General features: G+C 39.3%; 4 protein-coding genes across 12 annotated transcripts; 1 reads left to right on the top strand and 3 right to left on the bottom strand.

Moving 5' to 3' along the window:
• Positions 1–174: 174 nt before the first annotated feature.
• Positions 175–1,945, bottom strand: LOC103440008 (anthocyanidin 3-O-glucosyltransferase 2-like; the record flags this gene model as incomplete). Its single annotated transcript, NM_001293991.1, is given in 2 exon segments — positions 175–1,105; positions 1,380–1,945. Coding segments are annotated over 2 exon segments (1,446 nt in total). The 5' UTR covers positions 1,927–1,945.
• A 6,262-nt stretch (positions 1,946–8,207) lies between these two features.
• On the top strand, positions 8,208–11,149 carry LOC114825944 (uncharacterized). Its single transcript, XM_029105079.2, has 7 exons — positions 8,208–8,565; positions 9,259–9,349; positions 9,491–9,606; positions 9,756–9,815; positions 9,893–9,958; positions 10,582–10,781; positions 10,878–11,149. The coding sequence occupies exons 1-6, from the start codon at positions 8,509–8,511 to the stop codon at positions 10,771–10,773; spliced, it is 582 nt and encodes a 193-aa protein (XP_028960912.1). The 5' UTR covers positions 8,208–8,508; the 3' UTR covers positions 10,774–10,781; positions 10,878–11,149.
• A 262-nt stretch (positions 11,150–11,411) lies between these two features.
• Positions 11,412–14,523, bottom strand: LOC114825942 (uncharacterized). Of its 4 annotated transcripts, XM_029105048.2 has the most exons (10): positions 14,302–14,432; positions 14,161–14,187; positions 13,803–13,919; positions 13,571–13,633; positions 13,219–13,293; positions 12,998–13,046; positions 12,704–12,800; positions 12,429–12,481; positions 12,100–12,162; positions 11,412–11,901 (listed from the first exon to the last, which is right to left on the bottom strand). In XM_029105048.2, the coding sequence occupies exons 3-10, from the start codon at positions 13,901–13,903 to the stop codon at positions 11,620–11,622; spliced, it is 783 nt and encodes a 260-aa protein (XP_028960881.1). In that variant the 5' UTR covers positions 13,904–13,919; positions 14,161–14,187; positions 14,302–14,432; the 3' UTR covers positions 11,412–11,619. The 4 variants fall into 4 exon arrangements, with proteins under 4 accessions (XP_028960881.1, XP_028960880.1, XP_028960896.1 ...); XM_029105047.2 differs by lacking the exon at positions 14,161–14,187 and having other exon boundaries at positions 14,302–14,523; XM_029105063.2 differs by lacking the exon at positions 13,571–13,633 and having other exon boundaries at positions 14,302–14,506.
• A 485-nt stretch (positions 14,524–15,008) lies between these two features.
• Positions 15,009–23,354, bottom strand: LOC114819144 (protein TOPLESS-RELATED PROTEIN 2-like). 6 transcript variants are annotated; one of them, XM_070821122.1, is made up of 25 exons: positions 23,055–23,312; positions 22,508–22,960; positions 22,016–22,195; positions 21,632–21,745; positions 21,382–21,540; positions 20,882–21,059; positions 20,567–20,800; positions 20,297–20,435; positions 20,108–20,217; positions 19,781–19,850; positions 19,622–19,695; positions 19,447–19,542; positions 19,275–19,370; positions 19,031–19,158; positions 18,527–18,761; positions 18,267–18,434; positions 17,998–18,105; positions 17,781–17,927; positions 17,364–17,480; positions 17,062–17,244; positions 16,734–16,862; positions 16,532–16,627; positions 15,971–16,156; positions 15,648–15,820; positions 15,009–15,549 (listed from the first exon to the last, which is right to left on the bottom strand). In XM_070821122.1, the coding sequence occupies exons 2-25, from the start codon at positions 22,585–22,587 to the stop codon at positions 15,342–15,344; spliced, it is 3,408 nt and encodes a 1,135-aa protein (XP_070677223.1). In that variant the 5' UTR covers positions 22,588–22,960; positions 23,055–23,312; the 3' UTR covers positions 15,009–15,341. The 6 variants fall into 6 exon arrangements, with proteins under 6 accessions (XP_070677223.1, XP_070677226.1, XP_028960867.1 ...); XM_070821125.1 differs by having other exon boundaries at positions 22,508–22,740; positions 23,122–23,312; XM_029105034.2 differs by having other exon boundaries at positions 22,508–23,354.
• Between the last annotated feature and the right edge of the window lie 3,909 nt (positions 23,355–27,263).

The raw sequence follows: 27,263 nt of genomic DNA, 5'->3' as shown, positions 1-27,263 counted from the left end.
GATTTATTTCACAGCCGCTTATTTTCACAGCACAACCGCTTATTCTCACAGCATCTTTTTTTCAAAGCACATCAATACCAAACCCGCCCTAAATATGTCCGCTCGTAGGGTAGATCGTAGCGTGCTACATTATTATTGAGCAACGAACAGCTATTGCAGCTGGTGTGTATTTTTAGTGCTACATATTTATGGTCCCCGTACTATACTTGATAATTGGATCCTGATACGATGTCCAACAGCGATTTGAAGTTCCGAGTGGAGCTCCCTTGTGGTCCAACCGCCTCTACTGCCAGTTGTTTGACCCTCTTTATATTGTCTCTGAATTTCCTCCCACTTTCAGGCGACAAAACCACTTCCAAGCTTTTTACCAGCCCCTCCCTGGTAAAAACTCCATCCTCCACGGTTACCCCGATCTCAAACACCTCCTCCACCATCCTTGCATTAAGCCTCTGGTCTGCAAAATATGGCCTACAAATCATGGGCACCCGTCCTGCTATAGTCTCCATTATCGAGTTCCAGCCGCAATGCGACACGAAGGCTCCGACCGAATCGTGGGCCAGTACATGCGGCTGTGGAGCCCACGGCACCACCATCCCGTTCAGCTTTGACAATGTTTTTGTCAAGAACTCGTTCAGCAACGGTGTCTTGCAGCTGTCCTTGATAGACCACAAGAAGGGTGCTCCGGTGGCTTCCAGGGCCTCCGCTATTGCCATCTGCTCCTTCTCCGCTGGGCTCGCCACTGTCCCGAAGCTTATGTACACGACGGAGGATGGAGCCTGTTGCTTGTCTAGCCATGACAAGCAAGCATCTGATGGCGGCAGCGGTGGCAGCGGGGATGCTACGTTGGAAGGTCCTACGTTGAGGAGTTTGTTGACTTTGGACTTTAGGTCGTTTGGTATGGGGAGTTCCAATTCTTCGAAGCCGTTCATGAAAACTGCGGTGGCACGGGGGAGGAGCCGTCCCATCTGAAGTAGCATGCCGGAAATTACCGAGTCCAAGTTTCCGAAAATGACTCCTTCCGCTAAGTCTTTGATTCGTACATTGGAGAGACCTTGGATGTTAACATTTTTGTCGACGATGAGGTCGTTTTCACGACCTGTAATGCCTGAATGCACAAAATTTGATACTAAAACCTAAAATTGAAATCATTCGATACTTAAAACTTGAAATCCAAGTAATAAATAACCATTATGTATGTTGATAAATGAGAGAAATATTTAAAAAGGAAAAGTGAAGCACCTATTTGTGACTGGAAAGTGCTTTTCCAATAAACACTTGAAAGAAAAATGCTTTCTCGATAAGTACTACCAAACGAACAAGGATTCTCAATGCTTCAACTTTAAAGACAGGATAAGTAAGTGTAAGTATAACGTACGCACCTTGAGTTCCAATAGTGTCGCGGATGAGATCAGTATGCACATGAACGGAGAGGGATTTGAGTCCGGAGATCCAGAAAGTGACCCAAGGCACTCCCAACTCGTCAGCCAAGTGGACTCCAAACCAAAGGAAGGCGTCGGTGATCAAGCAGCTGATCTGCTTCCCGATGTCCGCCACGGAAGCGTCTAAGCTCCTCCGGATGTTTTCCGGTGCGGCATTCATGAAGAGCTCTATGTCCTCCTGCGGCTTGCCCACGAAAACGTACCCCTCCGGCACCCCGTCAGCCACATCGTACACCCTTATGTTACGCGGCATGTTATCAATGCTGTTGTTGGAAAAGAGAGAGCTGTTGGATTTTGAAGTGCTGAAGAACGAGAAGAGAGTGTTTGGAAGGGCGGTGGCTAGGCGGCGCACGGTCTCAAGCAAGGCGCTTGCATGGCTAGTGAAAGGGAAGGCTACGACAGCCACGTGACGGTTGTAGGCGTCGGCGAGATGGGGTTGACCATTAGTTGATGATGGTTCGATTTCGATGGGCAGCGGCGCTGCCATTACAGCTTACAAGGCTAATTAGAAAAGGAGTTGAATAGAAGTAGCAGTACTGATGGAATAATGGAGTTAGCTAAGGTTGGATTGGACTGAACTGGAGTGGACAGGACTTCATATAGTCGTTGCTTTGTCGTTAACAAGAAATGCATGCGCTACTCACCAGTCACCACCTGCAATAACTGACGGGAAGGTAGTCAGCACGAGGTGACCGACCGGTTGCTATGGTTATCGTTAGATGTCGCATCCCAATTTTAGCACGATATTGTCCGCTTTGGGTCACGGCCACAGGCTCACGGTTTTTTTTTCTGAGAACTCAGATGAGAACTTCCCAATTAATCACCCATCGTGGGAATGCTCAACCCGAACTCGCTTAACTTCGGAGTTACGATGGAACCCGAAATCAGTGAGTTCCCAAAAAGCGTTGTGCTATATGAAGGTGGGCATGTACATATAAGGCACATCACCCCCTTTCCGTTTATCGATGTGGGATGTTACATTAGATATTAGCAAATAACAATGCACGTTACAACCCCGGGGAGCCCACCGAATTATTATTAGGAAAACTAATGAAAATTGTTTGAAAACTTTGAGTTTTAAAGATAAAAGATAAAATAAATGGTAAAATGAATAGTATCATGATTGACTTTTTAGTGTAAAAATATGGTTTTTTGTTAAAGTAAACAGTACTGAGAGCTTTTCGTTAAAGTTCTCATTATTATTTGACTAGGGCCTAGGGGTGGCAATATTTTATTGCAGTTGTTTGTACCATACTTGACCAATCCCGAAACTACTGAGCACCGATCAACGTTATACCGTCAATGACCCAGAAGAGCTTCCCTTCAACCAGGAGGTCAATCACAATGCGACACGTGTCGACATCAGAAGCCAACCACAGCGCGACACGTGTCAACATCAGAAGCCAATCACAACACGACACATGTCAATGTCAGAACAAAACTAGAAACTCTCTTCTATAAATAGGGATCATTCTCCCACAATAATCTCTAATGTCATTTTGTACTACACTATTCACTAGAACTCATAAAAGGAGAGCTTGAACCTATGTATTTGTGTAAACCCTTCACAATTAATGAGAACTCCTCTACTCCGTGGACGTAGCCAATCTGGGTGAACCATGTACATCTTGTGTTTGCTTCCCTGTCCCTATTCATTTACGTACTTATCTTCACTAGTGATCGAAGCAACCAAGCGAAGGTCACAAACCTGACACTTTCTGTTGTACCAAAGTCCTCGCTGATTTTGTGCATCAACATTTGGCGCCGTCTGTGGGAAAGACACTTACTCTCACTCTCTTCAGCTTTGTCAAGCTGGTTTCCACCGCTCGTACACTTTCTTTTGCCCAAGCATCTCTTTCCAACATGGGGAGCGAAAGAAGCCATAACACACAGAATGACACCTCCATTGGACCTAGTATGAAGCAACGAAAGCAGGAAGGAAATAGAGTTACTCTTCAAGCTAAAGTCGATGAGTTAGAAGCTTAGAACAACAAGATAGTGATGAGGAACGAGGTCCTCCAGGAGCAGTATGAAAAACTTTTCGAGATGCTTCACGAGACTAGGCATGCTTAAGCACACAAGCTCGTTGCCCCTGCTGAGGTCAACAATCATCTGAATGCCCCCCAACACGGAGGGTCACCGATATCCAACACGGACATCCCTGATAGGGATCGAGCTACACATCAATGTGATAATCAACATGAGACTTCTCTCAACCCAGCTGCTTCAACCCGAAGCAGAAGGAGTAGAGGAAAGCACCTCCTCACAGAAGGAGTGGAAGGATCAAAAGTCGTCTATCGCGATTGTCGAGACTTCCTAAAGCAACGTCGAGAGAATCCCATCCACATAAGCTCGAAGATCAATGACCCAAGAGTTTCTGAAAGACTCGGTCCTCTCCCACGACCCAGGCCAACAGTCAATCTAGGGAATGGGCAACAGGTCCCAGAAGAACATGAAGGTACAGGGGACTCAGAAATATTCTGACATACTCACTCTAGAAGTCAGTGTGGCGAGTCCAAGGAAAAATCACGCTATCTTGAACAAACTTTCCTACTTCCAAGAGGCGATAGGGACTTACGGAAGAAAACTTCAGTGGTGCACGACTCCACTCAGGACCCCCTTGTCCTACAGCTCCTGGATGAGGTAAACAAGTTGAAGGCTGAACGTCAAGCTGAGATACCTGACTGGAACCAACCCAGGCATGGCCCCCTCACAAGAAGGATCATCAACACCCCTTCCAAGTGAAGACAAAGCAGAAGCTTGACTTACAACTCTATACTGGAAGGGAACACCCGATTGAACACCTTAACCTCTTTGAGTCCACCATGGTATATCGGAGACACACCGATGAAGAACGGTGCCTCCTCTTCCCCTCCACCCTCTCTGGCGGAGCTTTAAACTGGTATTGCCGTCTTCCACCCGAGACGGTAGACTCATTTGAAGAGTTGAGGAAGTTGTTTGTCTCTCAACACATCTTCCAGACTGATCGCTTGCATTCCGCAAATGACTTGTACACTATTCGCCAGAAGCCGGACGAGTCATTACGAAAGTATGCTGGCCGCTTCAGCCATGAGTATTCCCGTTGCGCTGAGGTAGATGACAAGACCGCCCTCAAGGCCTTCACGGCAGGCTTACGTGACTGTTTCTTCAAGTACATGATCAATGCCAACACTTGGAAGACTTACTCTGAGGTGATGGCACAAGCTTACAACCATGCCTCTGCCGAGGCAATGACATATCAAGGGAAACCCCCTACAGTCACCCCTTATCAGCAAGTAGGGAGTGGAGGCCAGATCTAACCGAATGAGAAGACCTCAACCTTCCAAATGGTAGCAACACACCCCCTGCCTCATTTAATGCTTCGCCAAGTCAGCAGACATATCAATCCCAGGGCAAAAGGAAAGATTTACATCCTCACCAATCTCATTTTAATAAAAAGAATAAGGGGCACTATCGCGATAACTCAGGATATCGTCACAATAACACCCATCCCCAGGCAGTCAACGCAGTGGGCCAATCGCGTGTCAAGATAGGCCCTACCCCGAGGTATGAGACATACACACCTTTGAACGCTACATGCGCGGCCATCTACCCCAGTATAGCTCACCTGATACCAAACCCAAAACCAAGACAGCCAGATTACAAGTCCACGAAGAACACGGGCGTGTTTTGCTGCTACCACGAGTATAATGGCCATGACGGCGAGAAGTGCATCATCCTCCGTGATCATATCGAAGCTTTGGCACGTGAAGGAAAAATTGATCAGTTCCTCATTCACCCTCCAAGGGATAATCATAACCAACGCCAGGTGAATGTGATATACTCCATAAGCGGCGGCACACCCATGTCTGAATCTTCCAATAGGGCCATGAAAAACAGTGAACGAACTTTGAGACATGGCCATCAATTGTTTCACGTGGAAGACATCAGGGGAGGCAAATATCAAAAACCTAACTGGGATCCAATATGTTTCTACCCTGAGGAAGAAAGAGGTATCATCTACCCTCACAACGACCCGCTGATCGTGGAGGCTCACATAGCAAATTTTGATGTGAAAGTTTAGGCACGAGAATTTCGAAGTTCCAGCTACCTTACTATTACCCACAAGGGTAAAGGAACATCACCACTGCTTAACAACTGGAAAGTCCCTATGTGTGTCAACTTCCGTGTTCCGTGTCAAGACAGACGGGCAGGAACGTCCAACCTTTACTCACATTCGAGAAAAGACTCCCAACATAATTACTTTCTCAAAAACCGAAGCGGTACTGCTTTCTGAATCTTGAGAGCCAGATCCCTGATAGGATTGCTTGTTCAAAAACCGAAGAGGCACAGCTCTCAGAACTTCGAGAGCCAGATTTCCTTAGATAAAGCTTGTCTGTAATCTTCACACGCAACATCAGCTTTCTAAATACCACATACATCTTTTTCAAAGTGCTCTGACAAAGTTAAAACACGTGAAGCTAGCAGCTCCCACTACATTACTGTGACCAAGAAGGGTAAAGGAATAGCATTACTACTTGCTATTGGAAAATCCCTATATACGTCAACCTCCCTCCTCCACGGACAGGCAAACCTGCAAAAATGCTCAACCCTTTCTCGCATTCGAAAAGGCACCCTCAACATAACCTCTCGAAATACTCAGCTTTATTTCCCCCCGATAATACCTCAGCAAATAAGCCACACCAAGAACAAGAGTATCTCATATCATTAGGGTTGAAAGCAAGAGTATCCTATATCATGGTTTCTCTCTGTCTTTGTCTTTGTCCTTGTCCACGCCTGCAGGACAAGGAGAAAAAGAGCAGTCAGTCGGAACTGAAATCAAACCTCCAATCTGGAACTGACTGTCTGGGACCTTTGCCTGGTTGCTTACTTAGCATTGCTCTCGAGTACTCATCATCAACTGCTGTCAAGGTCATGAATTCCACCGGCAAATACCTCATGACAGTTGATCAGATATTGGCTCTTTACACTGAAGCTGCCAAGCGTGGATGAGTCACTATGAAGGAATGTTCTGAAGGACCATTTAAATGCAAAGGTTGCACACCACTTCTGCCATGCAAAAGATTGAAGCAGAAGGTTCAACGATGAGCTGAAACAGATCACTACAGCACGACACCTTTCCATACCACATTCACTATTCCATCAACATAGCAGTATAGTCGGAGCCTGCTCAAAGAAGATAAATTTTCGTTGTGATCAGAACACGGAGGGTACATCATGTGTTTTTATATAAGTGGTGAAAATTTTTATTTTTTAAATTATTACTTTTTAACATACATATCCGATAATTTGTATAGCGACATATGGTGTACCACTCCGTGTACCGATCATGTTGAAAAAATTATCCTCAAAATAACAAGACATGTGTTTTAAGGTTCACTTTGAACCAGACTTTATATGTTTTTTCATCCTTTATTTTAGGTTTATCTGGAAAAGAAAACTTCTCATTTATTCTACTTTCGAAATGAGAAGGAAATAAAATTTCCTTATTCTTCTAATTATAATATAAATATGTCTCAATTTTATACGGTTGCATAGATGATTGTTAAACTAGATTACAAAATTTCCTAATTCTACTAGTTTAAATTGAAAATTTTATTAAGGTACTACGGAAGGAGATTCAAGCCTCTACATTTATACATCTTGCAATTACCCGCATTTCATCTTTCATTTTTGATACTCAGAATGTGCAAATATAGACATTCAAGATCCGTAGGTACGAGAGACTTTCTCTAGTATACACCAAAAGTGACATTTAAGTTATATATCTAAATAAGAGTTGTTAGATTATTTAACCTAACGAGATCTAACAACTCTTATTCAAATGTGTAAATTAAATGTTCATTGGAGAGTTGCAGCACATCTACAATTTTCTGCCTGTCTCTTTATGCAATTTGTTAAATTCAACTTTTAACAAGGGTAACAAATAATCACTTTTAGAGATACAAAATATGTACTAAGGGCATAATATTAGACTTGAAAATAAATAGATTTTGGCCTAAAAAAATTGTCGAACAACAAAGTGGCAATACAATAACCATATCATACCAATTAAATTATTTGTCACATCAAAATATGATATACTAAAAATTTAGTACGATAATAATAATCAATTTCGCGGTATCAAAAGTTAGATGTGGCAATTGATAGGAAAGTTTTGGTACAATAACCGTACCAAACCCACCCTACAACTATGTAGCAGTTAGCAAAAGAAAAACGGCCGTTCTCACAACACTTGTCTTTCCTTCTTTCAGTGATTCAGAGGAGGAGAAATGGACGGAATATTCTAATTTACCATCATTGTATTTGCATTTTTGTTTCAACATAAAATAAATATTTAAATTTAAATGTAAAAGTTGGATGCGGTCTTTCTTTTTTTGCATCCAATCAATCCAGAAAATAAAGAGCACGCTGTAACTGTTGTAAATTCGAAGGTATGTGCAGTAGAATAAACAAGACACAAAATTTACGAAGTTCTTCTACTGTGAGTGTGACTGAATTACATCCTCGAAGCAGCAGTGATGCTTTCATTATAATCTGAAATAATAAAAGTACAAAAATAACTCTCTTTACTTTTCCCCTCTTCTTCCTCTCCTTTCTCTCTTCCTCTTCTTTCCTCTCTCTCTACCATGAGTCTCTCACTACTCTTCCTTCCTTCACATGCTTTTATTTTATAGAAAAAAATTAATGTAGTAATATTATTCACTTTATAAAATTTTTACAAATAAATAATAAAAATACTGTATATAAATAGGAACAGACTATTATTCACATATTATTCACAACGACCTTTCTTGGTTGGATGCGGTCTTTTTCTTTACCATAATTTTATTTTATTTTTCTTTTATTTCAGCAAATTTCTCTGCCAGGCAGGCCAAGGCTCACGTCACGCGGGTGTTGTTTCTCTCTCTCTAAAAATCGATCGAATCCCCTACTGATTTCTCTCTCTCTCTCGTCGACGATGAGCTCCCGATCAACTTCGTCCAACACCCACGCAGACGAATAGAGAGAGAGGTCGAACTTTCCCTTTTTCTTTTTCTTCGAGTATTGTGTTGATTGTTTCGTGGCCATGGGTCAAGCTTTTCGCAAGCTCTTCGACACCTTCTTCGGCAACACGGAGATGCGAGTACTCCCTCTCTCTTTCGCTATTTCACTCTTTTTTCTCTTTTCATTTTATATATTCTTTTGTATTTCGTCCGATTTTTGTAGCTTTTTTTGTTCTGTTTTCCTACCGTTTTTTGGTAGTTTGATAATTATATCTGTGCAGGGATTAGGGATATCTAGGGTTCATACAGTAATGGTTTTTTTGTTTGCTAGGTCAATTCTTCGATCAGAGTAGTTGATGCCGTCATTAATTAGATAAACATATTCATTTAGGAATTTATTGGCGCTATATTTCTTAAATTATTCATGATTAGATAATATTCTACGATCACATTAATACCATACCCTCGCCCGATTAATTGTACATTTTTTTTTTTGGTCAAACGATAAATTTTGTTAGATTAGATATTAGATTAGCTACCAACGGGTTTGAATCCACGCCGTCATGCAACGGCTCAACACCTTTCCACCACTGCATGCAACCACTGCATGCAACGGCTCAACATCTTTCCACCACTGTGCTAAAGGGCCACTTGCTTAATTGTACATGTTTGTATTCCTATAAAGGTGCATCAATTACGGCTTGTGTAAGTGTGCGTTCATTGTATGCTAAATCATCAATTTCGGGTTTGATTTTCATTGCCTCCATTTGATTATGTTTAGTCGGTGATTAGCATTACGCTGACCCGCTTTTCATATTTGCACGGTGGCATAGGTTGTAATGCTCGGCCTCGACGCAGCTGGTAAAACAACCATCCTTTACAAGCTGCACATTGGAGAAGTTTTGTCAACTGTTCCTACAATAGGTGGGTTGTTTCTCTGATCGCTAGTATCAGACTTCTTGATACATCGGGCTTTTGATGTTGGGGAGTTCTCACCTATGTAATATGCATCAGTGGTTGTGATTTAGATTTTTCGGTTAAGGAATTTCTTCTTTGTCTCAACAGGTTTCAATGTGGAGAAAGTTCAATACAAGAATGTGATGTTCACTGTTTGGGATGTCGGTGGACAAGAGAAACTAAGGCCACTCTGGAGGCATTACTTTAATAACACGGACGGACTGGTAATGGAGCTTTCTCTGGTCTTCTTCTACTGGATCATGGTTCTTGAATATTGCTAGTCAGTTGTCCCGGTTCACCTTTCTCAGCTTTGTAATAGGTCAATGGATAGAAGGTTCTAGATATCCTTAACATGTTTATTTTCCATGTACAGATTTACGTTGTTGATTCCTTGGACAGAGAGAGAATTGGAAGAGCAAAGGCAGAATTTCAGGTTGTATGCTCAGCGATGCGGTACAGTTTAAATACAAGTGCGCCTATTTGTTTCTCACTTATCTTTCTTCTTTTCAGGCCATCATCAGTGATCCATTTATGCGCAACAGTGTCATCTTGGTGTTTGCTAATAAACAGGATATGGTATGTCGTAGTGTTCGTTTATCTGCATATTGCATGATGATGTAAAGTTCATGATTTCTACGAACATAAGAATGTGCAAGTTATTTGTGCAAGGGGTGTGACTATTTGGTCTCCAAGTTAGAGATGGGACAGTGGATTATGGCCTTTCTTCTGTATTCTACAATTATTTGTGCTAGGAATTTGGGATTTGGGCTACAATTATTCTAGATGCATGAGATGTTAACCTCAATTGAGGTCCCAAATTAGAGTGCTTAAATTACAATCTACCTATTGAAAAAACAATAGTATTTACATCCAGCCTTTTTCATTTGCTTTTGGAGGTGGCCAAAACTTTCGGTCACAAGGGTAACTAAACCCCAGACCTACCCCTTCGTTCCATCCCACTCACGCGACTTGAAACTCACGGGTGATAATGCTTTGCTTTTCATAGTAGTTTAATCAGCTTACGTACCAACATAACAAACGTAATTTAGACTCTGGGCAGTAGGCTTACTGATCCCGTCAGAGGTCATGTACTTATTTCTTGTCAGCAAGTTAGCAGTCCAGAGTGCACATGATTCTGAATTGTTGGTTCCTTCTTGGAAACTTGGTTTGAGTTATTTAATTTTTGTTTTCCTATCCAGAAAGGAGCCATGTCGCCAATGGAAGTGTGTGAAGGACTAGGCCTCTATGATCTCAAGAACAGAAAATGGCACATACAAGGGACTTGTGCCCTTAGAGGTGATGGCCTTTACGAAGGCTTGGATTGGTTATCTAGCACGCTGAAAGAGATGAGAGCTGCTGGATACTCTTCAGTGGGCACCTCGTCATTCTAACAGTTGAGGTTGGTGCTTTTCTTATTAATGTTTTACCAGCTTAGTTGGCAAGCCAAGTCCTCAACAAGTCCTCAATTAAATGTTTATTCCTTGTATTTCCGCAGGTTTATTAGGATTCTTGGGTCTGTCAATCAAAATTGACGACGAGCTGGAGAGTTGGTCATTGGTTCAATCCAAAAGTCCCTGGAGTGTTATCAACTTTTCCCCCCTTCTTTTTGAGAGTTTAGTCAGTGCTTCCTCCTGGACTTGCTTTGACATTCAGACATGTAACCTATTCCGATGTATATTCCAAATCGCCAGGTTGTGCAATCGATGAGTATTTGCTGCTACTATGTAAGATTTGGATTTTGCCCCTTGAAAAATATTGTTTTGCATATTTGTAGATGATTGATGATGCTCGACCTCAAGTCCGCAGGTGCCTACTTTTTGATGGATTAATGGGTATGATTGCTCGTGTTACGTCATCTGTCCGTCCAAGAAGCACACTTGCGTCCCTTTGCATTCGCGTCCCACACAGGCCTATTTGGATTCAGTAACAAAATGTTATCGGGCAAACCCGCTATTTGAATCGTGTTGATTTTTCCATTTTTCACTTCCAAAAGGCTCAAAGACATGTTTCTAAATGCGCGCACAAACAATTTTCACGAAAAATTACGTTAAATCAATAGTTAAAGATAATTCTCTTTGCCTTACCGCATGCATGTCTCAACAGCGAAGGCATTGCACAAGTGGGCAATATAAAGTTGCTGAACAAATGCGTTAAAACAAAGCATCAGAAAAAGTGTTACTGCTAACTACATCAGGTAAAGCCGGAACTGATGAGCTCTCAACTACATCGCCGGAAAACTAAGAATCATACGTCTGCACTGAATTTGCGTCTGATGATCCCACTATATCTTCAAAAGCTTCCATCGCGATGGTCATGTCATTATCGATATCAGCTTGCACTACCTCTGACATAACTTCATCCCTATCGCCACTTACCATAGGTTCCACCCCATTTTGCGCTACTGAATCAGAGTGAATTTTAGCTTCTTCAATTGCTTTGTCTGGTTCAACTGAATTTTGCACCGTGGATTGTGGATATGGATCCGTTGAGGCTGTCAGCATAGATGTCACCAATAGATTCTACAAGCAAGAGAATGCTAGTTGTAACGCCACAAATCAAAAGTTTCAAGAAAACTAATACACAAGTTGTAGCTTTTATATCCTTCAATATTAGTTAAATTAAGGTGGCAAAGATTAACTTAAAAGAGAGAAATTGTCAGATAAAAAGAATATCAGTAATCAAGGAAAACATTTCCATCAGGTTTTTGAATAATATACCTTTTCTAATGCAAGAGCAAGCTTTGAGAGATTTGGATAGATTCTTTTTGCATCCAATAGGATCTGTTTGAAAAAAATTCACCGAAAAAAAAAAGATCTGGTAAAGAGATGTATATTGTAACATAGCAAAGGAATGGTAGTATGTTAAACATATCAAACACAAAAATATGTGCAAGCACTTGCTAAAGGTATGCTAACAGCGCAGTAGAGTGAAAAGAGGGGCGAGAGAGTAGTAGCAGTTTTAGAAAAGATCAGACAAATTCAACCCAACTAATTCAATAATCCCAGAGCTCGAAAAGTGTCAAACAAAGAGATGTAAGAATGCACACCTCGCAAAGCCTCTGAAGGGTAAACGGAGGACCTTCGGTAAAATTATGAAGAGCTGCAATGAAGAAGCAAACTATAAGCAATTATCATTGAAAAAAGGAACTGAAAATTCTATAAAATTATAACTGTAACACCATAGACTAGTCCAAGTACATCATCCCACCCATTTTTCATCAAAACTTGGTTTTAGATCACACTGATCTCACCGAATACCAAAAGGCAGTAACACATATAATGACCCACCAATCAAGTTACATGATCGGGCAAATGAGAATACCTTCATCCAACCTCTTCACCAGCTCAGGATAGGTTTCTCCTAAAGAAGCAATTTGCTGCTCACTTGTCATTTCTTCCTCAGGATACTCCAATAGAACCTTCACAAATCAAAGAATAAGAGCGATAGAGAGGTGGAAAGAGAGAGAAAGATACACATATCATAAACGGGGAACCAGAAAGCAATCATGCACATCCACTAAGTCTAAGAGAGTGTGTGTGTGTGCACGTGCAAACATGCATACAATGACAACCATAAATAGCTGAAGGCCCCACATGCTGGCATACCTTCCCATACCTGCTTCAGTTGAAAGGATAGCATGCTCTTTAATTTGTCCCAATCCTGCCTGTAACACATGAATAACAAGAACAGTTAACTACCAAGCAGAATTTTTGTTTTTTGTGCATCATACCAGAGAGCAAACACAATCAAATACACATACATGACATGCACCAAAACTAATATACCAATACACTAAACACAGACGAGGGAGTTACAAATTGAAGATGACAGCTTACCAAAATTTCCCAGTGGATGCAATAACTTGTAGTACGCCTCTAACTTCAGAAACCTCCAGCTTCGACTCTTTACATCTAAAATATCAAGTTCAACAATACTTTCTTAATATGAATCAAAAACAAAACAAATGAGTAACATAAATTGCGGAAAGAAGACTTTTGAGCCCTTAATATGACGTGAAAAAGTAAATTTTCTTAACATCGTCTCAATTATAGGGGAAAACAATTACTGATCCCGAAATGATGGAAGTTACTAAAAATGCATACTGACTAGATCTCTTAACAATTGAATTTCTACTAGACTGGATAAATATACTATGCTGTCTATATGAAAAGTAGCATGATCCCTCACTCCGTGAATGTGAAGGTTCTCTGATCCTTAAAACGTCCCTCGGGGTCAATAGCACATTGTATTCTGTTATAAATGAAGAGCATCAATAAGGCCCTGTAGTGTATAGAAAACATACAACGTGTGCTTTCGCTGTGGTATAATATGTTAAGCTACAAGCGCCTTGCAAACCAACTTGAAATTCAAAATTAGATAAGAAGTATGTATTAAAACGTATAGGGAAAGAAGAATTTACAGATTATCTACGCCGTCGGGAAGCATGGCCTCCTGTTGATGATCAGCATCACCGGTAGAATTCATTGAGGGCTGTGAATTTTCATTTGATGGCATCTCCATTTAGAGCCCTCTTAACCTACAATTCATGATAAAAATAAAAATAAAAACCATTTCTCATCTGAAAAATTAAATTCACTTAAATTTCTCAATTTTAACACAAAATTTGAATTCCAGTAACTTGAAACTTGTAATAACTTGCACAAGGAAAAATAAAAATGCTACATCAAGTAAATTTTGAAACTTTATGCTCTCGCACTCTGTTTGGTTGCCGAGAAAAATCGAGCAAGGCTTGGCCAGGTAAATCAGAAAACACTTACTCGCACAAATTCTGTAGTTTACAGCACCTAAAAATAAAAAACAAAAAAGAGGACTGAAGTCTTACATCTTTTCACGGCGGGGCGTTTTCCCGGCAACCAAACAGGAAAGAAAAGATTGAGATAGAGATGAGCAGGACTTACCAAGCTTTGGGTTTTGCTAAGAGCCCAACCGAACCGGATCAAATCGAATCGCCGTTTAGACAGAGAGAGAGTAGGAGGGGAGACAGAGTGGTGGTAGCAAGTCCGATGTGTTGAACGGGAATGGTCCCTGCGAGGTTGCCAGTAGTGTTGTCACGTGACCAACAACTGCGGCTGCGGCTGGGCAATGCTCATGGAGGCCTATGGTGACTTGGGCCTGACATACCAATTACTGTCACGATATTTTAAGTTAATTACGTAATGTTATAAGTAATTCGATCAAAACGATATTTTAAGTTAATTACGTAATGTTATAAGTAATTCGATCAAAATGTTAAGAAGTGACTGCTTAAAATAGTGTTATTATAAAATTCTTATCGCATATAAGTTTTGTACCTTTGAAAATTAATTAGGTTTACTCTTTCTCCATGGAATTGTTGGATTGACGCCAAATGTAGTGGGTGACGCATAATATATGGATTAAAGAATCCATATGAAAAAAAAATACCATATCTTGCAGTAATTTAAGATACCTCAAAAACCTTTTTCTTAAAAGGTAATTTTTTTCCCTTAAACAACAGGAAAAGAGATTTGAACTTGAGTGCAGAAATAGAAGCACATTATTCTATTCAACTTGAATAAGCCAAATTTGTTATGGGATAGCGATTAATAGAATGACGAGCATGTATTTTAAGAGCTCTCAAAAACCCTTTTCTACAAAACCTGTGCATTCCTTTCCAACGTTGAATAAAACAAGGTAAAACTGCCGGAAGGCAAATTGGCCTTTTCATGATGTCTTCCAACACATTGTGACGACAACAATATACAGAGATTCACTTCCCCTACAACTTCATTCGACAAAACAAACATAAAAGATTTACATACAATAATAAGCAGCCGTTATCCAAAGCTATGGCTCGAATTAACAAAAAAATTGGAAAAGATACTAACTAAAATCCCTGAAAATGCACCACGAAGTTTCTTCTGTCGACTCTTAGTCTCGGCGAAACGTTTCTTTGGTGACAGTTTCATCGATGTCACCATCACCGGGAAGGATGTTCAGATGCTTGACCGCTAGGAGAGGGATTTGACGAATTGGAAGGGCCATTCTCTAGAGGGGGCGCCCCACCCCACTTCAGCTCTACATCAGACGGTTCAACTACATGCACTGAGCCGTCAGTCATGCCAAGTGCAATCTGATTCGGCTCAGATGGATGAGCTGCTATAACCAAAGGGTAGCTGGGGTTTCCGCTGCAGATGATTTTCCATCAGCAAATAGCAAGTGAATTTACAAATAAAAGAACAAAGGTTTCGATTCAACAAACAGCATAATACTATTTTCGGCTCACCTGAGAGAAAATGATGGTATATAAGCAGTAGGTGCTACTCGACATCTGAGTCTTAAGGTATCAGCATCAAAAACTCCAACAGCACCGTCACAAAATGAAGCATAAACCAGTAGACCATCACATGAATATATTGCACTTGATATGGGAGCAGCGAGTGCATCTTTCGGAGACCACTATCATCACAGAGGTGAAGAAAAGTCAAATTACAATAAAGGAAGGAAAAGTTAATTAAAAAATGGAAATCAAGTTTCTTGCATATCGATCTGCGAAGCAGAAAAATTAATGAGAAACTATGACACAAGGACTGCCAGGTGAAAACTTACTGAGCGCAAACATTCAAGCTTGCAATCGTACACAGCAACTTGGCTTTCATGGGCAACCAACAGGTGTGTGTGATCATTATGAAACTGAACTTTTGTTTCTCCAACCATCGGGGGTTGACGACCAGCTGGTGCTTGTATGAACCTTGTTTTCTTTTTCTCCCATCCATCAATGCTCCACACACATAACTGTAATCGCGGTACAAATAAAACTCTCATGCAATTAGAATCTATGGACTCAAAAATAAAATAATTGCAATTAAATAAGAGAATTAATAGTGTGCCTAATATTTTCCAGTTAGAGCAGTGGCTCATCATAATGATCCAAACGTTGTATTCAGTCGTCGGATACCAATACTCTATCTGTAAGTGTGTGAAACACCTCCATCCATATTTATCCTTGCCCTTTAATTAAGGCGTAACATTCACCTCCCCCCACCCCACAAAAAAGCCAACTAGTCACACGAAAACAAATAAATGAGCAGCAACCTCAATGTTCCTTTTGAGGTTCGGAAATAACTGCCATGCTTGTCATAGAAATAAAAACTTTAACCAGTCACTCACCTGGGTATCAGCACCTGAAGATACCAGTACATTAAGAATTTGGGAAAATGCAAGGCCTGTAATCCGATTCTGGTGACCTTTCAGTTTGGTTTTGACCTGAAAATCTCATCCAAGGTTTAGCTTTTCAGATAACCGGACAACCGAGCTAAAGCTAAAAGCCATCAAGCAACAATTCCAAAGAAAACCAAGGAAGATGCTTTACCTCATCAACCCTAACATTATAAATTAATATAGTAGAATCCTCCATGCCAATTGCAATTATATTATTGTCTTGAGGATGAAATGCCAAAAAAGTGGCAGCGGGAGGGGGAGATACAAATGTTGTCATGACCTGCAAAGCAGTTACCAGGTGGATTCAGTCAACAAGATAAATTAAACAGATTGTGATATGTAAGAATGGCTATGTCGGTAAGGGAATCAGCCCTGTATGTGAAGCCAGACTAAAAATCAATAGAACGAGAAGGCACAAACACAAAAAATGTGGTGTAAACCTTTGTACATGGTTCTAAAAGACGGCATCAATAACGTACCTTAAATGTCATCATGTTGAACAAAGAGACCTTTCCACCAGATGCAGACATGACGTAAGAATCATTTTTGGATAAAGCAATGCACGCAATAGATTCCTCAGCTGGTTTATTGTCATTTACATCATTAGTCATAAGAGTTCCATTGGGTGGCTGCCACAACTGTGGTGCAACGTATGCACTAGCCTGAAATTTTTTTAATAGAAAAGCATAAACAAAACAAAACTGCATGATAGAAATTTATAAGAAACACATAAGATGCACCAAAGGTACAGATTCACTTGAGGAAAAAAAAGAAGCCAGACCTTCCCGGATGGATTCCTTTCATTCCGCTGCCATTTCCAGAGCTTGTGAACAGCATTGGAGGCAAGGGCTAACAGAGCCAGGCCATTGTTGGTGTAAATTAGTCTGACAATCTGCAACTGTAAAATAATTTCTTCAATTATGGTATTGTGGAATCTACCTAGCAAAAGTAAACAATCTAGCTCACGACAGTACATACGTATCTGTTGATTAATTGGCACCAGTTTTAGAGACAAAACGAACAAAAGTATGTTCACTAACCAGATAAAATCTGCTTTATTTTGGGTTTAAAAAACGTAAAATTAGGGTTTTCTGTTAATCAGAATTGGCAAGATCCTCTCTTGTTATTGCTGCTAGGTTTTATACTCCCCCACAGACACGAGACATATATAAACTCATCCAAGGTCCATCATCTATACCTTTCCAGCAGTTGTAGAGTCGGGCAGTCGCAGAGCTTTCATTTGAGAGGGATCCGCAACATCAGAAAATTTCCAGCTCTTAATTTTGTCTATATCATCAGAAATCCGTGGTTTAACATCAACAAGCCTGCTGTTCTCCATAGTGCCCTGCAGTGAAAAACCAACATAAACCAACAAACATAAAGAGCTTAAATAATTCCATATAACTTAAACTTACTAGATTACTGATAGACACAACTGGTTGTATTCTATCAGGGCGTTCCAGGGATGGAACAACAGCGTTGGGAACATTCACAATGGCACCTATTGCATTAACCATCAGAGGCTGCTAGAAGAAAATTAACAAAAGGCAAGCAATAAAACTTGACATGAGAATCTCGATGGCAAAGTAGAAATATAACTATTGATAACTAATCAGACAAAAAACAAATAATGTCAGCAAGCATTTTGCAAATATGGACTTAAGCACCACAGAAGAAAACCTACCTTAGAGTTGATGGGCTCAGAAGTGCCTCGATTTTTCTCCATAGCCCTTCCCTCTAACATTCTAATCAAGCGCAAGCCATCATTATTTGCTAAAATCTTAATACCACTGTCATTCGTTGTTACAGCCAACAGTGACCCTTCTTTATTGAATCTCAGCCTAGGACTAGCCTGCAAAAATTAGAAGGGCAAAACATTTAATGTGACTTATTCACTCTTCAAGTTGAATGGTATTGATGAAATGTATAGAGAGTGCTACTGACAGGCAAACCGCCATCTGCATCCACAGCTGCCAACACATTGGTATTGTCCATATCCCAGAACTTAATTTGAAATTCATCACCAGCAGCTAAGAATCGGTTCCTTGTTGTGTCAAACTGAACAACATCTAAACAGCGTTTTCTAAAACCAGAATATGTCCGTTTGATAGCCCCTTCACTCTCATTCCACTCCACCAGATGGGATTCACCGTCTTTACTTGTTCCACAGGAAAAGAGTCTGCATGCACCATATGTATCTTCATTATGTATACGTATGCATTTGGGACATATAATTAATGGCTTACAATTTAAATTGAAATTTCCAGAAAAGAAAAAAAAAGACGAGGAGGGCTGAAGGGGGGAGCTGGGAAAATAGCTGTATTTTTCATCCAATAAAGCTCACATCATTAGTAATGAAAAAGCTTCCGTGCAGATACATTAATCCAATAATTTAATGTCAAACTATAATCTGCAACGGACAAATATACAATGGAGCACAAATTTTACCTGGTTCCATCTGCACTATACAACATCATAGTGCACCAAAGTCCAGGAGCATCATAGTCCACTCGTGATCCCAAGCAATCATATAGCCAAGCTTTAATCTTCCCGTCAATGGCAGTTGAAAAAATGAACTGCCACAACGAAAAATGGCAATGTTCTATACTAGGTCAGGAGGATGGGAGCTTATCTGAAAAGACAAATTAGAACAAACTCCCTAATGAGCTTATAAAGATACTTAGATACATACCTGGATATTTTCTTTGTAGTGAGGGCACACTGAATACACAGGAGCTTCATGGCCTTCAAATGTATACTGTCTGCGTCCGGCTACAGCATCCCATACCTGTTGCACAGATGGTTATAACCAGGGACCCCAAATCTCTTCCAAGTATGAAACCACATCAAGTCTTACAGCTCACCTTAATCACTCTATCATCTCCACACGTGACAATACACAGTTGCTTGTTGGGATGAGCGAATGCAATGTCATTAACACCGCCGACATGAGCATCAATCTAAAAGATGAGACAAATAATCAATAACTTGTACCTTGTCATTGCCCCTAGGAAAAAATTATATGAAGTACAAGCTTACCTCCAAATGTTGTCTCAGTTCTCCAGTTGGATTGTAATTATATATCTGAACAATGTGCTTAGAGAATGCAACACCTGGGAAATGTAAAAGGCAGGTCATCAATGTTATCTCACAAAAAAAAGCTAACTATTTGTCTCCTTCCATCAGGAGTGTACATACCCAACATAAGTCCATCTGGTGCCCATACACAACGATTCACTGATATTGCAGCATCATTCACCAGAGCTGTCTGAATCAGGAAATGATTTTAAAGTACAATCAGTTGATCTTCTAGATCAATATACTTATTGTACCAAAGTTTAGTTCAAGGTGTCAACTACCCTGGTCTTGGTGAAAATATCATAAGAATAAGACTCAAAATTATATCTTCCTTGAACAATGGTTATGAGTTTCTGATAGACCCAACCCCATCATGTAACTCATTACTGACGATATAGATAACAGGAAAGCAAGTAACAAGTCCTATAAAACCATAACATACAATACCTGCAATGGTGTTGACGCAGTTTGTATATCCCAAACCTTGAAAGGCCTATGTACCAACCTCTCCCGGGACCCTACTTCCCAGAGGCTGATATCACCAACATTTGTTCCAACTACAAACAAAATAATTGAAAACTTCAGAAAAATGAACCAAAAAAACAACTGGTGATCAAACTATATCCAAGTACAAACCTAGAAGAATAGTTTGCTGTTGTGGATGGAAGTCCATGCTCATCACATTAGATCCTTGACTAAGGGTACGGACAACAGCCCTAGGAAGATCATCTTGCGAATAGACATTGGAATTATGCATCACACCAGAAAAGGACACCTGAAAGACCATGGTGAGCGTAGGTATTTTCGTCATTATTTGTACTAGAAGAAGGGGGAGCAAGATCTTAGTGCTTATTACAAGTAAAACATGGTAATTGAGCTTGCATAAAACATTGTTTCTTGTCACACCTCATCAGCTTGGCCAGTGCGAATGCGCTTCATCAAGTGCTCTGAATCAGCTGATTGATAATCAATCCCTGTAACACCTGTAGGGGTCCTTGGGTGCTTCAAGAAAGCAGCTGCACTAGAAGGCTGCATACCAGGAGGAGCTGCTGGAACAGCAGGGTGGGGCAAAGAAGGATTAGTGCTTGACATCCACCCAGCAATGGCACCAGGAGATGGGGAGACAACGGGTTGAAATGGCTGCACAATGATAAATAGTCAATCCCAAGTACTGTTAGAAATTGTTGCACTCTCTTATGGAGATAATTAGGTGCAACTTACACCATGGGCACCAATAGGAGGAAATGCGCCAGCCTTTGGAATTGGTCCTACAAGGGGACTATTTGTGGGTGGTGGACGAGATCCGTTAGCAGTTGGAGTGCAAGAATGATCCATAAATAGTGTTTTAATATCAGGGTTTGGACGGGGATTCTTGCAAAGCTGGTGCTGCCAATTGAGACTGAAAATTCAAATATGGAAATGAGCTTCAAAAGTTCTCTCATCAGAAGTGAAAGAAAATATCAGGAAATCAGTTCCTTATTAATAAATGTGAAATGACTGTGGACATCCAACATTGGCATTGGCAAAATGTTATTGATCAGATCACTCAGTAATTATCTATCAATTAGCAATTGCAAATGTATCCTACAATCCAAAAGAGGACACTCGCTACAGGATTATCAGGCATCTAGTGGCATAACCAAAACCCTGTATAAAAAGAGGTGATCACAGGTTAATGACAAACTTGCACAAAATAAGTTAACAGGAGATGTGAGAATGACCTCTGGTTTATTAACGTTCGAAGACGCGAACTTTTGAAGGCTGGGAATGCAAGCTTATCACGAAATAATGGGTTCGCCTCAATGAGCTTTTTAAGTTCTATAAGCATGATATTTCGAGCCGATTTTGTGTCTCCATACTTGGAAAGCTGCTCATTTTGCCTGATGATGTGATACCAATAGAAAGAATCAGGGCCAAATACAAGGCAAACCTCCAGGTTAACAAAGAAGCAACAGAGGAAAACAAGAATACCTAAAATTATCAAGACTAAGCAACTGGGTGATCTCCTTGAAAAGTTCCTCATTAAATGATGAAAAAACCTTAAGGTCCTTCACAAGAATCTCAACAGCCCTTGCCCTATCCTGCCTGAAAGGAGGAAACGAAAATTAAGTTAACTAATCAAATAGCTACGTAAAGGATTATTGAGATCAAATTCTACAGCACTACAAACCGACACGGCTCAGCATTATTTCTATCCTTTGATTAAACAACCACCAGAAACCCATAACCGTTTTAATTGCATTTATCACATCAATTTGGTATGAAATTTGGCACAGTCAATCAATCACAAATTCAGCTCTTTGCATCAACTTCCACACGTTCACCAATGTCAAAAGCGATAGTTATGAACCTCACCTGTCAAGAGCTTCCAAATACTTCTGCTTCCTAATTTCAAAAAAAATCTTCATTGAATACCGGTTGTCTTCAACTTTAGTGAAGCCACACAAATAGCGCTCAACTTCATCCCACTCTCCAGCCTGGACTTGGTCCTCGAAATGCTTCATATTGAAGAAAAAACCAGACTCTTGCTCAAGCCTAAATGTCAAAAAGAAGCACATTACATACAAGGACATGGCATTAATATTGCGTTTAAACCCAATTTATCTTGCTCCATTTTTCTGCTGAGGAACGCGGGGAAGAAAAAGACAAATGCAAACCATAGAGCAAGCCACCACTCTGCAACATGTAAGGCTGGCTTCAAACCGGCATTTTTGTTTGGTACGCTTCGTATAGGCCATAATACTCAAAACAACACAAAAACCCGAAAGTAGACAGGTACGTTTTCCAATCTTCTCTTCCCCAAATTTTCCTCAGCAGAACAAAACAGTACTGCGTAACCACACTTACCTATGAACTGTTTCCTTGAACTTCTCCTCATCTAAGAACTGTAAGATCAGGAATACTAGCTCCCTGCTTAACGAAGACATTGCCCCCGGTAATCCTAACCGCTCCAGCGCAAAGATCGGAAAGTAAAATCAACTGCAATTTATTTGGGTTCAACCCGAACCACTACCGGGATCCAAACAGACAATGAGAAGCCTTTAACTCCCAGAGTCTATTTCTTCGTCTTCACCTCACTTCTGGTGCAAAGTAAGAAGCTTTATCTCAAACCACCAAGTTATGCAGAGAGAGAACCCACAATCATCTAAATTTCTAAATACCTCGATCTCCAGAAAAACATCCAGAAAAATTCCACAAGTAAAAGGCACAAAATACCCAAATAAAAAACAAGGCCAGAATATCACTCCTTCAAGCAACCCAGTTGAGATAAACCCCCCAATAAGCCTTAAATTTCAGCTTCTACAATAAAGATCCAACATTTAGCACAAACTCACATGTGGCAGCGTAAATTAAACACAAAGAACAAATATGGAGCTGGGATTTCACAAATTACAGTGGAAATCTGTCTTCCTTCACATGGCATGTAAATCAAAGCTGAGAGAAAAATAACAGAGCCTTACTGGGTCACCAGAAGGAAGCAAAATGAAACATTTTTCTAGGGTTAGGGTTTATTTCTGAAGCTCTTTTGTTCTTCCTTCTCCTCTCTCTCTCTCTCTCTCTCTCTCTCTCCTCTCTCTATGTGCGTGCTGTGCCTACTAAACTCTGCAACAACCCTTTACTTTCTCTCTCTAAAAATATTTACTTTGTATCTGTCTCTTTCTCTTTCTATATCTTTATATACTTTTTTCTCTTTGTAGGACAAAGACAGAGGCTGTGCTGTTTTGTGCTTTTTCTGGGGCATTCTCTCTCTCTCCTCTCTCCTCTCTCCTCTCTCCTCTCTCACAGTCTTTTCCATCATTTTTTTTAATGTTTTCCATTTATGTTTATATACAACACGTAATCCCTCTGTCTCTCTCCCATTATCTCTCTATGTGCTCTCTCTTTCTCTTTCTCTCTCTACCTGACTTTCTCACTGATCTATATTGGACTGTAGTGACTAGAGCCAGTACACGACAGGAAACCCTAGGCGAGGCGGAAATGATGGAATGCAGGAGGGTCCACCGTTGCACTGCCTGAGCTCGTCTTCTGATTGGTCAAATGGCTGACAAACCATCGGAAAATGTTTGACGTTTGGTTTTAACTTTTGTGTGGCTACCAACGAGCATTCCAACGGTAACATTTGATACGTGGAAGTGATGGATTTAATTGTTTTATTGTTCCAAAGCGCAGAAAGAGAGAGAGAGAGGCCTCATTCAGGTCGGCAGTCTTCATTTGGTTTCCCTTCCAATTTTGCCACTTTAATTCAAACAACTTCAATTTCAACACTTCTAATCCGGTTTTGGCTCACATGTACGAGAGTGTGCTATCAACACTCTTTGTTTTACTTTTCATATATTTTTCTTAAATTTTTAACCGTTAAGTTAAATGAATTAAAAAATATTAAATTATAGATTTTGATGAAGAGTGTTTAAGAAGTAAATATGAGCGTACGTATAGCAACGTCCTTTATATAGATATATAGATATATAGATATATATCTAATAGTGGATGGCTAGTGAGTTTAAGTTCATATAAAATTTCATAGTATGTGTGTATTAGGTCAGTGTTTTATAGTTTGCATTTGAGTTTGAATCTTCATTTCAATATCTACTTGTGAGGAGTTCCCTACCAACTTGTGACTGATTTGTCGTGGTTGCATAATTCTATTGTACCTGAATCATAAAAAATTTAAGCAACCAAGTAAACTTTCATGACAAAAAGTAAGTTAAATTAGTTGATTAGGACAATTTATATGTCTACTTGCGCTTAAATTCAAATATTTTTTGTCCACTTATTATAGTATATTTATTGATGAAAGAAAATATGTGCATACCTTCGACCATAAACATCACATCCACTTTGCATAATGTAAAGGCCATATTAAATTTGAACCTTTTTGTGATTGAAAATGATGAAAGGTGACCTTCAAAGTTACGTGGGAATTCGTCTTTCCCATCGTATATCTTTAGCAGAAAACGAAAGGGATGGAAGAAAGAAGTTCGATTAAATTATTTGATCGAGACTAATAGTTGGCAACGAACGATACGTTAAAAATAATGCAATTTACAACATATATCCTATTGCTAGCCATCCATAGTGGATCAAACACACAAGCTTTCATTAGTCAACCTCAACAAAAAATAAAACCAAAGCAATATATGGTCATTTTTTAATTAATTAAATTTGTTTTCCCTCGTCAGTATGCCTTAGTTCATTTTAATATATAATTTTATGTATACAAATCAATTGAAAATCATGAGAATGACGGATGAACAAAATGATTGAGAGATCTCAGTAGTATAAATTGAACTATAAGATTGTTTAAATACAAATCTCAGTAGTGTAAAACTGTAAATAAAGCTAGCTTGTCGTTATATAATAGCAATTGATAATGTAATATCATGGAAAATTAGTATTGCCTAGTTATTAATATTTATTAACTAAGATCTTATTAATTTTCATATTTATTAATATACGGTCTCTACCTATATTGAATGAAATACATTATTAATGTCTATCTGACCGCATTCAAAGTCTTTCTGATATAAACTTTTGCGATCTCTACCAAACATGAAGAAAAAGGAAGTGTACATATGCATGCATGTGTGCATGAGAGAGAGAGAGAGAGAGAGAGAGAGAGAGAGAGAGAGAGAGAGAGAGACTTTGTGTCCGCAATCCATGTGATTGCTTTAAGTAATAGCAATTGACAATTGACAATTGCATTGATCGGTGAGGATTGAGAGGTAATATCATCAGGTTCTTAGTTATTAATATTTATTAACTAAGATCTTATTAATTTTCAAATTTATTAATATACGATTTCTACTTACATAGAAATACATTATTAATGTCTATCTGATCGCATTCCAAGTCTCCCTAATATAAGCTTTTGTGCTCTTTACCGATCATAAAGAAAAAGAAGTGTACACCTACATGCATGTGTGCATGAGAAAGAGAGAGAGAGAGAGACTTTGTGTCCGCAATCCATGTGATTGCTTTTTTGTCGCAATTGAATCATTGTCTATTGGGACCTTTGTACTGTCCTTCATTACCACCTACAACCATCGTACTCAATGACCAATATAATACGTCGATTTTTGTGACTAAGTTTGAATTTATATTTGTTAGTAGTGTTCGTGAGAATGCATCGTGTTGTTTCAGATCATAACATCAAGAGATTTTATACATAGAATCTCAATTGAGACCTTAGGCTACTTTCATTATTGTTAATTAATTTTATCATTAAACGCATGTCTCGTTACTATCAATTGATTTTATCACTGAGGCATGTCTCGCTACTGTCAGTTAATATTTAATTGGACCTTATGTAGATTATCCGTGTGAAGCTCAACAGTCTTAGTATTTCACGCTACCCAATATATTCACTCAATCTTAACGCGACCTCAAGCCAAACACAATTTTTTTCGGTGTTATAAATGCCATATAATTTGCGAAAGAGTCTCATTGTTAAGATAGCATGAATATAGATGTCCATTTTTGTGTAGAAAGTATTTGGGTGATAAGATAGCGTGACTATAGATGTCGCCTTGCATAAATTATCCTTGGAAAACATACAAAACCATGTGTCACATGTTGCTCCCTCGCCACTTTAAGCACAATGCGATTACCCTTTTTATTTTTTCTTCTTTTTCTTCGGAATATAAGGCCACCCATAAAATTAAAATAAAAAAATTATTTCAGACAAAAAAACGTGAGAAATGAAAAAGGACCACCATTTTTTTATGGAAGGTAGCGATGGAAATCACAGTTTACAAATTTAACTACTAAACATTTAACTCACAATTATGCGAGGACAATTTATTCAAACTTCAAATTTTCGAGAACAAGAGTAGCTCGTAGAAAATTATGAACAAAAAATGTGAAACTCATGAAGTAATTTTCCCTACTTTGGGAGATTTAAAAAAAAAAAATATATATATATATATATTTTTTAAATTATGTGGACTATATCATGTGAGTACACCACCCTTAAATATTAATAAACTAAATACATGCCAACACAAATATATTTTTATTTTATTAAACCCGGGGTGCCAAGTACTCGTTCTTGCACTCACTTCTATTTTATTACAGTACTTTGTGATTTTTCTTGAGTGGTACTATTTACATACTCTTTTTACTTATTATACATCATTTTAATTCTTAACCGTCAAATCAAATAAGAAGATTAAAATATAAAAATTAACAAAATTAAGTAAAAAATAAAAATGAGTGTAAATATCACCACCTATATTTTACGTCTTGTTAACAATATTTACTATAGTAAATTTTTACAAATAGTATGAGGAATATTTGCCAACAGGATCCTTCCGGATCCTTTTGGTGAGAATTCTAGGGATCTCTAAATCGTGTTCGTTTATCGTACATCCTGCAGTTAATATTTGTCAAGTATTATTTGTATTTAATTTTAAATAAAAATATTTAAAATAATTTATAACTTCACGATATATAATGAATGGATATTATTCACGAATCCCTATAATCCTCATAAAGATGATCAGACGAGAATTCGGATTTGAATATTTGGAAAAATCCGACTCAAGCCCGCCACGTTACCCTACCCTACCTCGTACTTTATTACTAAATTTACTTCCCACTATTT

Source organism: Malus domestica, chromosome 01 (assembly GCF_042453785.1).
Source record: "Malus domestica chromosome 01, GDT2T_hap1".
Lineage (NCBI taxonomy): Eukaryota > Viridiplantae > Streptophyta > Magnoliopsida > Rosales > Rosaceae > Malus > Malus domestica.
This window is presented reverse-complemented; position numbering and strand designations above follow the sequence as displayed.